We start from the raw sequence: 14,911 nt of genomic DNA on the forward strand, positions 1-14,911 counted from the left end.
TATCGCAAATTCGCGTTGCGATAGTTGAAAATCGCGTTGCGATAGTTGAAAATCGCGTTGCGATTTTTCAGTTCGCGTTGCGATAGTCTACAGTTGTCGTTGCGATTTTCTAAATTCGTTGTGATAGTTAAAAAAAAGATTTTGTTTCTTAAGAATTTTCTCTAAAAAGATAGTATCCGAGCGGACGTGTCGAAGACACGTATTACCATGACACGACTCAAGACGAGACGAGACGGACGGCGGCGCGCGAGAGTCCCCCTTGTTCTCTATCACTCAACAAGAAAGTGGGAAAGCCAAGCCTTAAATACCATTCCCAATAGTGTTTCCAATACTATGTGTGATTGAGCATTACCAACACTTGTTTCCAATACAATGTGATTATTCAGGAAACAATTAACAATCATACACCTTAAAACAACTGAATCAGCAACCAATTGCATTAGTATTATACGATTAAATATGTCATAATTAAAAGTCAATCTACAACCAATCGCGATTATTGCAATTTTAAGCAAAATATTCAAAAATAATATCATTATTTAAGGCTCAATCCCACATAGTATTGAGAACAAGTGTTGGTAATGCTCAAATCCCACATAGTATTGGAAACACTATTGGAAATGGTATTTAAGGCTTGACTTTCCCACTTCCTTGTTGAGTGATAGAGAACAAAGGGGACTCTCGCGCGCCGCCGCCGTCTCGTCTCAGGTCGGGTCGTGGTAATACGTGTCTTCGACACGTCCGCGCGGATACTATCTTTTTAGAGAAAATTCTTAAGAAACAAAATCTTTTTTTTTAACTATCACAATGACAACTGTAGACTATCGCAACAATAACTGTAGACTATCGCAACGAATTTGAAAAATCGCAACGAATTTAGAAATTCGCAACGACAACTGTAGACTATCGTAACGCGAAATGGAAAATCGCAACGCGATTTTCAACTATCGCAACGCGAATTTACGATAGTGGAGATCGCAATGCGAATTAGAGATCCCATTACGATTTTGTTGATCATTTTTACAAATCCAAAAAAATTGATCAAAATCATATATTATCTGTGAATTTTAGTCATTGAGGTTATTTTCTCAAAAAACTATCAAGTAAGCATAAGCAGAGAATCGAACCAAAATAAAAAGAAGAATGCAAATTTAGAAGATGACCCAGATGCTGATTTGGATTGATGAATGCGAGAATAAGCTTCCATAACAGTGTAATAAACAAAGCAAGAGAATAAAAGAAACCCGAACAAAAAGAGTGGTTAAAGTTGTGAAAATCAAGGATTCAAAAATAAAAAGGGGGAAATACCTTGAAATATGGCGGAAGAGGAACAATAAAAGGTTAGATTACATGGAAATAGATTAGGGTTATTTTGGTTTGGAGATTTAGGATCTAAGCTAAGCAATGGAAATAAGGGAGAAGTAAGGGTTTTTCACAAGTTGGGCTCCAAGTTTACTCCTTTTCTAGCATCACCCATTTTATCTCTCAAAGGCATCGGATAAAATAAAGAGACGATGAAGGCGAAATAATATGGGAAGTTCTACCGCGGGTACTCTTAATGTATAACTAAAAAAATTATAGGTTTTGTTATTATTTAAATAATAAAATTGATAAAAAGTTATATAAAAAATTATTATTTTTATTAAAATATTAATATTTTTTAATATTTTTGGTAAAATATTTAACAATAACAAAACTTGAAGCGATATATCGATTTTGTTAACAAAATCGATATAATGCCCTATAATAATAAAACTAGTAGAAATAATAATATTTTCGATAATTTTTTTATTTAAATAATAATAAAATCGATAGCGCCTTTTTTTAACCGTAGATTAAGACTGTCGCATGTGATCATTTTCCAAATAACATAAAAATAAGGGTACACTACACTTTTAATACCCTAATTATCATGAGTGTTTTGTTTTGTTTTGTTTTAATTACTCAATTATTCTTTTTTTAAATCATATCCAATTTTATTTTAATTTCATTGGTCTCTCATCGTTATAAAAATAACATAAATATTGATTTAGTATTTTTATTTTTTAAATAATGATATGATATAAAAAATGATTAGATGACTAAAAAAGAATAAGTGACTAAAGTGTAGTACTAAAAGGTAGTTTACCATGTGGTAAACTATATAATTGGTCACCAACCTTTTAGACTACTTGCATTTTAATCTTCTAACATTTAAAACTTCCAATTATATCATTAAACTTTTAATTCGCTTTCGTTACAATAATTATCATCGGGTGATGTTAAGAAATGTTAATATGACACGTTAAATTCTTCTTCTTCCAAAAACAATATCCAATTTTTTTTTTCAAAATTTAGCAACCAATGACCTCCTTCTATTTGTATTATCACAATCTCATGTTCTTTCGGTCGTTGTCGTCACTAAACATGTCATCCACCATACTCAAGTGCTTCATCAAATTCTCACAATCATTGAAACATTCATCATCATCACTTTATTCAAGTCCTAAACACCAAAATCATTATCCATGAATAGATCAACCCTAAGCCACGATTAATAATCTCATTTGATCACTCTCCAAAATCAAAACAACCAATAGCAATAGATAGTAAACAACAATAGTAAGAAAGGATTAAAGAGAAAGGAAAACGAAAAAAAAAAATCATCCAACTTTCTTAAAGTTTTTTACGAACGAAGGATTTATCGGTTGATCCTAATAATTGTAAGGCTCTATTTAATCAAAAGATTAATATAGTTCATTTTCAAGTTGAACTGTTAGTTGAAAATGACATACCTAAAAATTTTAACTTTTAATAATAATGAAAATAACTAAAATTCTAATATCTTAATACATGTTTAAAATATATGACGACCAAAATATAAATGTCCTAAAAGTTTAGTGACTATTTTTATAGTTTATCCTAACAATAATTAAGTTAATATACCACGGCATTTTATTATTATTATTATTGTTGTTATTATTAGATGTTTTATTGTTTTAAAATATTCAATTATATACCGACCGAAGTTGGTTCAAGTGGTAAATAGTTTGATTTCGTTTAAGGTCTCAGGTTCGAGTCCTTGTGTATGTAGAAAATCCCATCTGGAAGACTCATCCACCAAAACTAGTGTGCGATGCGGATCGAGCCATATTAGTTAAGGCAAAACCTTGAAATCGGGTGGGCAACCAAAAATATATATTCAATTATATACAGTTTTTATTGCAATCAACCTCTTGATTTCAAAGCAATGTTTTAGTATTCTTTATCTTGCATATGTAACTTAAGCATGTGTAGTAATTTCTCTACTCGGATAGTAATTTCAATATTTAATTTTTATTTAAGTCATCATCTAATTAAGTAAATGAATAGATTTATTGGGAACTAAGGAGACATTAATAGTTGTTTAACAAATTAATTTGAATAAAATACTATTGAAATTTAGGGCGTCTTTCTAATCTAATTTATTCTATTAACAACATCAAACTTTAAATATGTAATCTTACTTAGGGATATAATATTTATCCTATTAGACTGATCGATTGTTTGTGATTACAAAAGATTTTTGAATGAGTCACCTCCCAACATAGAACTGAATCTTAATTAGCTGATAAAAATAAATTAAAATCAATTATTAAAGAGATTAAATTATTTAAATTAAATTATTTAAAGACTTGTAATTATTTAATAATTTAATAATTTTTTAACAATGATACTGACGTATTATTATAAGATAATATCATTTTATCATTGATTTTTTTAAATATCATATCATTAGTTATATTAATTTTTTAATAATGGGTGACCAATATAAAACCAAAACATAACATTAATGATGATTTTTTTTTAAATTAATTGCATAACCGAAACATAATAATTTCTTAAATATCGACATTTAAATATGTATCCACGCTAAAATTTTATTAAAATGAAGAACCTACACCATAATTTCTTTAAAAAAAAATCATTTTTTTTCTAAAGATGAATTTTTTTAAACATGTATTAAATACTAAAACATCGACAAAAAAGATGAATTCCGACAACATAACTTGTTCAAAACATTTTCAAACAAAGTCTATTGCTTCATTTGCAAGAAAGTTCCAAATTAATCACTAGCAGGTTTTAGTGTTCTTCACAAGGCATTGGTTCTCTCTTTCATCTTCAAACACTGAACTTGTCAACCTGGCTATCATGTCCGGCATTATCATCCACCTTCGGTAACTCGGTCGCTTGCTCAACCGAAATACCCGCTGCATCGACATTACCACCTACACCTGCAACTCCAGGTTCTTCCATATCTAAATCTTTGTCAGCTGTTTTATCATCTTCAAAGTCACTTCCATCAGAACTGCTATCGTTTTCCGGGGTTCCAGCGGACTCACAGCCTTCAGCATCTTCTAGTTTCATATCCGCTTCGGCCATTTCTACGTCTTCTCCGGGAAGTCGTTGCTCTAGGGGCACTGAATTGCTTGTAGCTTGACCTGTTCTTAATTTTTCTCTGTAATCCTCCATCTCAATTCGATATCGCTCTTTATCTTCGAGAGCTTTTTCCTGATAAATCTGAATGTATGATACAAGCATAAGAAAACGTTACACGTTAAGAAACACATCACAAAAGAGAAAATACTGCTCTATTGCAGAATCTAATATGGCTCTTACAGATTTTTCTGATTCGGTCAACTTGTTCCATTTTTCACCGATCATTCTACTAATTTCTCGGTCTTGACCGGGGTGAAGTGGTTTCAATCTAGCATGTTGCTCGGCGAAAAAGAAGTTATATCCACTCCTGTTCGGTTTTGGATGTGCAGGATCCCTCCGTTTTAGCTCAGATTTTCTCCGACGTCTACGACGTTGCATACCCAATGTAGCATGTGGATTTGCACTCTGGCTCGCAAACAAACCATAGTTGTGTTGTGCTTCGGGTGCTGCATCCTCTAAAGTCTGATAAAGGACGCCTTTTAGCTTCTCTGAGCCAATCGTGACGGTAACAAGATAGCCACTCTCGAATTTTCCGTCGATGACCCCAATCACTGGAGACCCTGCAATTGTCGATTGCATTGCTGCTGTAAATAAACTAAAGCACATTCTACAATTGTAGAGATATCATGACTAGAAGAATGGATCTTGAATAATTGACAAAAGCATATTCGGACTTGAACTATCTGCTGTGACTCTCCGTTTTTCTTAAAATACCCTCGTCCGACACGTATCTGGACTTGAGTATGGGGATATGATCTTCCAACGTCTAGCCAAATACATGCAAAAACTTGAAAAAAAATTGCACATAATTGTGTCGAACATTTGTACTCAAGGCCGATAACATAAACTCGAATAAAATATAAACAATATCATTCAACATGAAAGAAATCCGACCTGTACGTGAATCGGAAACATTTACTCTTGGTTGCTGGACACCGGCTGCATGAACATCGATGACTGGTCGTACTACCCCTTGAGTAGGAATCTGTGTGACGGACTGATCTGCATAAAAGAATCAATATATAATATTGAGAGGGTACACCGACATTTATTCAAGAAGAGCTGAGTTTTCAATTTGCATACCTGAAGAAACAGGAACCCAACCACGGGCTTTAAAGAAGTACATTTGTTCATAGTGATGAAGCAGAGAAAGATAGTATTTTCGCAGCACAAATGATGCATTCGTAGCGGTTGAAGGGAAGTTAAAAATCGCAGTCACTTCCTTCCATCTTCGCTCTTTTATAATCTGCAAGTTTGGGTTCGACACATGATTACCGTCCATTGCAGTTTATAAATCATCTCAGATTCTTGATTCAGCAAATGTTTTCCACATGTAACTTCAACCATCTTAACTCGGGGTAATGGACTAGATGTGAATATATAGATGAAACAAATTATAAACCGAAACATGTTTCGATAATAATTATCGAAATCAGAACTGATGTGAAATCCAGACAGTTATCGAGCAAAAACTCAACTCGAATTCCTAGTCCCTTCCTCCTGCTGAGAGATTTTCAACGACGATTGCACCAGTCTGACTCGTCCAAAGAGTCTCTCATGTATGATGTATGAATAGAAATATGCATAGCATACATGGCATTATTAAAGATAGATAGAATTGAATTCATAAACCATTTGAGGATTCCAACAACACTTCTTGAGAGGGAAATAAGCTCAGGATAATTACATGATTATCAACTTACCTTTTCGATACCACCACGAGATGTTACCTCCACAAAAAGTTTGTGCAAATCTAACTCCTTTCCTCCTATGATAGGTATCCTATATCAGATTAGAGACGAAAGAAATCATCAAAATTTTGGTTGAGAAGTATGGCTAAGAACATATTGTAAAAAATTACGATAATTCTACCAAAAGTACATCAACGACATGCACAGTTCGAGTCGATCATGCCAGCATGAAATCACAACGATAAACATCCAGCTTAAAACTACCAATAAGCATACTCCACTCTGTATGCACTCAAATCTTAAAAACAAGGAACTACAACTAAAATCAATTCCATCTAACACTTTGGAAAACCTGAAAAGAAAACCAAACCCGGGTCTGAAAAGAGAGGAACACATTAAGGGTCCAAGCACAATTTTGTGCATGATTCATGACAACAGTAGAAATTTGAACTGCTATTCAAAGAATGAACACATCTTTACAGAATCAAATCAAAAAGAATGAAAAGTAGATAGTTTTCGAATGGACATATAAGCATAATAAAATTAAAATCATGGCATCATGAGTTCAGGTTCTAGAGGAACATCCAAAAAAGGATGAATCTAGATCAAATCCCAGATATAGATGTACTTGAACAGACCATATTTATAGCTATATTTTTTGCTCAAGTGACTTTTCATTTATCTTAATGTGTCCATGCACAGAACTCGTGTCTGACATATATTTGGAAATAAGTTTGAGAATATGACCCTCCAAATACATAGAAAAACTTGGAAATAAATTATATACTCATATCCAACAAGTACACCCAAGTCTGAGTAAAATCATGCCACATTTACGTCCAATGTAAATAGAAGATAGTCTTTTGCTAAAGAAAGAAAAAAAGACTATGCTACAATTATAAACCGCATAATACTGTAAAACATTTTCTGCTAGTAACTTATTCATGAATGCTGTACATAGAAGGAAACAAATGTACCGCCATCGGGATAGTAGCATCAGATGTAAGTATTAGATTTGCATATAGACAGATATGGACATATAAATGCTATTTCGTACTTTATGCAAACTTAGAAAACAAAAGCATTAAGAAACAGGAATTAACACTTTTTCAGCCATGTTGTGTTTATCCCAATTACGAACATAACAGGTAGTATAAAGCTTAATCGTGGTCGATTCGACAGATTGATTCTGTAAAGCATTTGTTGGCCTCTAACCTTACTCCACCAACATAGTAACTTATTCATGAATGATGATCATAGCATACATATATATATACTGTTGTAGATAACAGAAAATAAATGTATATGGTGTATGAATGCTATTTCATACTATAAATAAACTTAGGAAGGAAAATAATCAAGAGACGAGATATAACATTCGGATGTCCCGTGTTTATCATGACTATAAACATAACGTATATAGCTGTTAATTGTGCTGAATACCGACAAATTAACACCGTAAATCACTCTCTGGTCTCTAAACCTACACCAACATAGTAACTTATTCATACTACAGGTAGACTTAGGAAACTAAACCATTGAATGACATATTTAAGGTGTTTTGTTTACATAACATTCACCATGATTACAGTATCAACAACAAGAAGAACCGAAATGGAAAAATAGAAGCCTAGTGTTTTGTTGTGACGAGAACCGAAAGAACTTACATAAACTTGGTTCCCATGGTAGCATGGAGCTTCTCCAACGTAGAGAGGAAAAGTTTCGGACAAACTGCAACATCTTCATATCTTGCAAGTGGTGGGGGATATGGATTGTAATTAGATGATGGTTCTTTCATAGGCACAACAGTCTGCTTGACAAAAGAAGTTGATGACATTGCCAATATACCAACCTTGACCAATCCTTCACTGCTCAACCACCAACAAAGAAACCATTAATCGTCTCGTAAATTCGAGCCAAAAGCCAAAAAACTAAGAAAAACAAAAGGGTGAAGAGTGACAGAATAAAAAAAGAATCAATAAATAAAACATAACAATGAAATACTCTATTTCTTCCAAAACTATGAGACCATAACCAGCAAATGAGAATATGAACAACCCCAGTTGATGCAATAACTCACCGTAACAAGAGATACAAAGTTGAACAAAATCAAGCTGTATATCATATCTTTAACATACATAAATTAGGATTTGAATGAAACAGTACAGTAAAAGAATCAACAAAAGTTCCAATCTTTTTTCTTATATACAACCACATCAATAAACCAAACAAAACCCAAAATTTTATTTTATTTTCCTGGCATTCTAAAGATACTTTACCAATGGATATATATACCCATTTAACAATGTCAACTTGTTTTGGCCTATTTCTTTAATCTGACAGTGTTTCAGATCAAAAGATGAAATCTTTTTACAAAACATAAGGTTATGGATACTCATAAAATTATAATCCCCTTCAATGGCATCCATCTCAAAACAAAGAGAAAAAGATTAAAAAGGAATTAAGTTATATAACTCCAAGAGAAGCAAAATCTCACCATTGCTTAAGAAATCACAGAACCTACTAATAAAAAAATGAAAACCACTGTTTCATTACTCTATTTGTTTTTTTTTTCATTTTCTAATGATGTTTGTTAATGTATTTATATTCTTTATTTTATTAATATTAAGGTCTGTAAATAAAATTAATAAAATAAAGCATAAAGAATAGACAAACAAATCCCAGATGAAGAAATGAAACAAAAAGCAAAATAATTTAAAAAATAAAAAAAAAACTTACCCTAGAAATGAGAGAAAGAATGGGAAAATGAAATGAAATTAAAGAAGAAGCTTAAAAACTATAACCCAAAAATTAGGGTAATTATTAGTACTTATAATTATCGTTTCATTTTTCTAAATTGTTATTATATTTTAATTTTGGAATAATAAATATTTTTTATTATCTTTTTTGGTAATTTTTTTTGAATGGTGGTGGTAATCCGAAGACAACAACAAAATTAACCCTAGCCTGCATGTTGAAAGACGAAATACACCCTCACTTTACCCCCCCACTTGAGCTATTTCCCTAAAGGGTAGTTTTGGTACGTATTTTAGGGGGAAATTCAAAACTGAATATTGAATAATTACTTTCATTAATATAAATATTCATAAATTTTTAACAATATATTTATTTATGATAAGAATAATCGGAATACATGTTGAAAGACGAAATACACCCTCCTTTGCCCCCCGGGCGATTGAACTATGCTCTAGAGGGTTGTTTTGGTACTTGGGGAGAAATTGAAATATTTGTTTAAGACAATAAATGTTTAAAGATAACTTTCAAACATTTAACATTGAACGCTCACACTTTTGCCATTCATGATACTCAAATCCGATACCTCAAAGAACAATAACAATTCTTTTATCAATAAATCGTGTCACCCTCATTAACATAGAGGGTCATTTTGGTACTTAGGGAGAAATTTAAATTGAAATATTTTTTATTAATCCGAGGTAATTATAAGACAGTGTCTGTTCAAATATAATTTTTAAGCATTTGACATTGAACATTCACACCTTTAACATTCATTATGCTCTAATCCAGAACCTCAAAGAACAATCAATTCATTTATCACCAAAGTTGTGTCACCCTCATTTTGCCCCCTCCCCGCTTGAACTACGATCTAGAGGGTCGTTTTGTTATTTAGGGAGAAATTGAAATTGAAATATTTTTTTATTAATTTGGGTTAAGTGTAAGATAATATATATTCAAAGATAACTTTCTAGCATTTCACATTGAACGCTCACATCCTTAGCATTCATATTTCTCGAATCCAGAACCTCAAAGAATAATAATAATTTCTTTATCACCAAAACGTTTATTCCTATTAAAATCAAAATATTAAATATTATTGTTATTAATATAAATAGTAATATATTTAATAGTAATGTATTTATAAAAAAAACTGACAAACAGATTACGTAAATTTTTAGTTCATATAAATTTAATTATTTTGAATATATTAAATCGTTAAAAATAATGGTTAACGGTTAAGGTTACCTTTACGAATTTTGATACGGTTAACCGTTAATAAATTAAATTTAAAATTAAATTTCTAATTTATTATATTTTTACATAAATAACTTAATATAAGTTTCTATTATTTATAATTTATACATATTTTTAATAAAATTTGTATACAAATAACTTAATATATGTTTTTTATTATTTTTTATTTCTTTAAAAATATAGAAACATACTTACAACAATATAATTATATGTTTATTGTTAGATACTAAGATATTAGGAGATGTACATACTTGCACCGGTGTATGTATGTGTTAAGTAATACACTTTTTTATTTTATTTACTTACACCATTGTAAGTATGTGTTAAGTGTTATACTTTTAGCACTTATTTATTTTATTCACGTACAGTGGTGTAGTATGTGTTAAGTGCTATATATTTTTTGTTTTATTCACTTACACTGGTGTAAGTATGTATTAAGTGTTACACTTGTTTATTTTATTCACTTACACTGGTGTAAGTATGTGTTAAGTGCTATCTTTTTTTGTAGTATGAATTATGAAAAAAAATTAAAAAATAATTGTAATAGGTTAACCCTATGTTAACCTGTAACCGAACCGTTAATAACTGTTAACCATTAGCCGTTAATCGTTTCTTAATGGTTATGTTACGGTTAGAAAAATCTCTTAACCGTCCATGAACAACCCTAGTATGAGCATTCAATGTCAAATGGTTGAGAGTTATCTTTGAACAGATAATGCCTTGGGCTTACCTCAAATTAATAAAAAAAATGTAATATTTGTTAGGGTAAACTACGTAATTAGTCATCCACTTATTTTCTTGATTCCATTTTGGTCATCAATCGTTAAAAAATAAATAAAACTATTGATGTTGCAATTTGTATTTTTTTCAATGATGACATGGTATTACGTTGGTGACGAATGAACATCCCGTTAATTTTTAATGCCAAATGATCGAAATGTAACGTTAAATATGTTTTTGAAAAATAATTAGGTGACCAAAACAAAACAACAAAAAATAAGTGAATTACTAAATGCATAGTCTATCCTATTTATTATGTTATTAGCCTCGGATAAAATCCATATACACCTTGTAGGTAATATTATTTGAAATAACATATTAAGCATATGAATACACAAATTACTATTGATTTCTAGAACTAGTCCAATCATTTCACATTTTTTGTGTCAAGTTCTCTCCCCAAGTAATCCATGAAATCAATATATATTTGTCGCGACCGTCTTTCAGGTGGACCCGGTGTATTAATCATTTTTACAGTGGAACAATTATTTATTGTTTAAAAAAATAGTTATGATTTTAATTTAGAAAATTCGGTGATTTGGAATTGATTTGTATAAAATTGAAAAGGTGTCGCCATCAACCTTTAGGTTAGGTAGGTCGAATACCTAAAAACGTCTTTTTAAAACAATTTAAAAAATCATTTTAAGACAAAAGTGGTATGCGTTTACCAAAGATTCAATTTAAAAGGATTCGGGAGTCGGTTACGTGTAGGGAAGGATTAGCACCCCACATCGCCCAAAATTGGTATTGTGTTGCTTACATATCATCGTAAATGGTGGAACTTATAAATCGAACATAAAGTTAATTTATGATCCGTTTATCGAACATAGATTAATTTGCTTCGAATTAATTAATTAGAGAAAATTCTTCAACTCGAAAAGAAACCTCAAAATTAACAATCCTCCATCGGGAAAGCTATTTCGACTATTCCTTATCCATAAAGAATATTTATTCTTTGATAAAATGCGAATCAAATATAAATTGAATATTGACATTTGGCATAAAATAAAATAAATCTCTATTTAGAAACATACATTACATTGTTCAAAGTGAAATAAGAAAAAAATTGATTAAGATTAATTTATTTCAAGTTCATATTTGGTTCGAATGTCATATTGGATTACATCACTTCGATCAAGTGAGGTTTTCCACGCCCGTTCTACAAATATCGTTCTTGAAACTATTCGAATAATTTAACAAATAAATTAAACCATGGAAACAAAATAAATGACTAAAATAAAACTAAGTTAACATTATAAACCAAAATACAGACCAAATAAGCACATAGAATAATTTCAGGGATCAAAATGATATTTAACCAAACCTGAAAGACTAAAATAGCTAAAACAAAAATTTAAGAAAATAAGTAATAACAAAAAGTTAAAGGACTAAAATGACAAAAATAGAAACTTAAATGACTAAAATAAAATAACAGAAATTTAAGTGACTAAAATAAAATAACATAAAGTAAAGTGTCAAAATCAGAAATAAATAAAACATAAGATATGACATCAGTGACTAAATTAAAAATAATTAATCCTAAGTGCCAAAACCGAAATAAATAAAAACGCAGAGATTCAGGTACTGGAATGAAAAACATGCTTAAAGGTACAGGAACTAAACAAAATTTAAACCAAACATCCATAACATGCATTAGAAATAGGTAAACCACGAAAACGATCCATTCAAGTGACCATTTTTCAAAACAAGACAAACTTAGGAGATTTAAAGTGTAATTTTCCCCTAAAATTTTCTATAAATATCATCTTTTTTTATATTTTTTTAATTTTTTAGTTTAATTAGATTTTAGAGAGAGAGAGTGTGTCCATTCTCTCTAGAAAACTGGTGGGTGGCCAGTGGGTTACCTCCGCCGGCCACCGTCGCGTCCAGCGCCGTCGTGTCGCCACGATCGCCGGTGGTCGATGGTCACCAAATTACATCGGAATGTCCGTATCAACCTCCCCATCTTGGATCTGGGGTCGGTTTTGCATGAATCGGCTCCGTTCGTCGTAAAAAGGTCGAAAATTATTCGACTTTCTTTTCTCCGACGTCGCCGTTCGCAGTTCGATCGTCCTGATTTTTTAGTATGTTGTTCGTGTTGGCCTTGTGCAGCTTTTCACCGTTTGGATTGGCGATCCTTATCCCAGGAAAAATTCTGGCAGAATGTAAGAACTAATTTTTTCTTGTATTTCTTTTATTTTTTTTAAATATGTATATATATATATATTTCGAATATAAAGAAAATGTATTTTTTTTCTTCAACTATATTTTTTTATTGATGATCATTGGTTGATTACATTGCTTTTCAAAAAATAAGAAACGCCTTACAAAACTGAGACCCCTCCCTCTTTTTTTTGATTCGATTAATCTCTGATATCTCCCCCTTTTTTCTTCAATCGAATACCCCCTTTTATGTTTTTTTCACTCACCTAATCTCCTGGTTTTTTTCTTTCTTTTTCTTACTTTTTGGTGAGATATTGATATAGTGGGTTTCTTTTATTATTTTTTTCTAATTCCCTCTACCGAATAACTCCCATTTCTCTTTGCCTCCTTGACTTTTGTTTGTACTTGGTGATGAAGTTGTTGAATTGGGGTAGGTGAAATCTTTGTGGGCTCTTGGTGTTGGGATATATATTGGCCTGCGAAAGTGGTAAATTAATAATAATAATAATAATAATAATAATTTAATAATACTTTTTCGACCAGGACAAAAATGGATGTCTACAGCTGCCCCTCTTTGCACATTCTTGTGTTAACAAGAATAGGGCAAAGATGAAAAGGACAACCAGTTTTTGTCTGATTTTTCTTTTTTTGGGTTTTGAAAATTTTATATGTTTGATTTGAGAGACGACATTACTCATATGTGATGAAGAGTTTGGGTCGTCTAAGGGTGACAAGACTCCTACGTAATGAGGAGATCTAGTCAGGGGATGACACTGCTCATTTGTTAATGAGTCTTGGCCATCTAAGGGTGATAACACGGTTCCTACGTGATAAGGACGGTTGGTTATCAAATGTTGAAACGGCTCCTATGTGATGAGGAGATCTGGTCGGGTGATGACATTGCTCATCTGTTCATGAGTCTTGGCCATCTAAGGGTGATAACACGGTTCTACTCTGATGGGGACGACTGGTTATCTGAAGTTGACACGGCTCCTACGTGATGAAGACATCAGGTCGGGTGATGACATTGCTCATCTGTTCATGAGTCTTGGCCATCTAATGGTGATAACACGGTTCCACTCTGATGGGGACGACTGGTTATCTGAGGGTGACACAGCTCCTACGTGATGAGGAGATCTGGTCAGGTGATGACACTACTCATCTGTTCATGAGTCTTGGCCATCTAAGGGTGATAACACGGTTCCACTCTACTGGGGACGTCTAGTTATCTAGGGTGACACTACTCATTTGCGATGAGTCTTGGTCAGGGAATTTTGGTTTCAAAAGAAACCGATTCAGAGGTGATGCTTCAAAAGAAGCTTTCTCCAAAGAGACAAAATTTGTTTCCTAAGAAACAAACTCAAAGATTCTTTTATGTCTCAAATGAGACAAAATTTATTTTGAGAGAAAATTGTCTCAAGCGAGAAAATAATTTGTTTCGAGAGAAACAACATCAAAGATACTGATGGTCTGCTTGTTCCTGTTGGTGGAGGAAATGCCTTCAGAAGATTTGATAGTTTGCATCAGAATGTTGAATCCCCAAAGATGCCCCAATATTTGATGTTGAATGTCCAAAGATACCCCAACATTTAATGTTGAATTTTCAAAGATGCCTTCATTGTTCCTCATCTATTGTTTCAGCACTGATTCTAAGCATGAATTTTGTGTCTGAGAGCCACATGTCAAATACCAAGATCCACTCTAGAGAGATTGTCTTGTTTGAAAAGTGTTTTTATTCTCTTTTTATTTTCAAGATATGAAAATATCAATTAGAAGAGTTTTGAAAAATGTTTAATCAATTATTTTGA

General features: G+C 31.9%; 1 protein-coding gene across 2 annotated transcripts; it reads right to left on the reverse strand.

The window, feature by feature from the left end:
- Positions 1 to 4,104: 4,104 nt before the first annotated feature.
- LOC120147116 (high mobility group B protein 15-like) lies at positions 4,105 to 7,987 on the reverse strand. Of its 2 annotated transcripts, none has more exons than XM_039160569.1 (6): positions 7,817 to 7,987; positions 6,162 to 6,240; positions 5,542 to 5,704; positions 5,353 to 5,460; positions 4,639 to 5,018; positions 4,105 to 4,539 (listed from the first exon to the last, which is right to left on the reverse strand). In XM_039160569.1, the coding sequence occupies exons 1-6, from the start codon at positions 7,984 to 7,986 to the stop codon at positions 4,141 to 4,143; spliced, it is 1,299 nt and encodes a 432-aa protein (XP_039016500.1). In that variant the 5' UTR covers position 7,987; the 3' UTR covers positions 4,105 to 4,140. The 2 variants fall into 2 exon arrangements, with proteins under 2 accessions (XP_039016500.1, XP_039016493.1); XM_039160562.1 differs by having other exon boundaries at positions 4,639 to 5,039.
- Between the last annotated feature and the right edge of the window lie 6,924 nt (positions 7,988 to 14,911).

The sequence above is a fragment of the Hibiscus syriacus genome, unplaced genomic scaffold (assembly GCF_006381635.1).
Source record: "Hibiscus syriacus cultivar Baekdansim isolate YM2019G1 unplaced genomic scaffold, ASM638163v2 tig00002511_pilon, whole genome shotgun sequence".
Lineage (NCBI taxonomy): Eukaryota > Viridiplantae > Streptophyta > Magnoliopsida > Malvales > Malvaceae > Hibiscus > Hibiscus syriacus.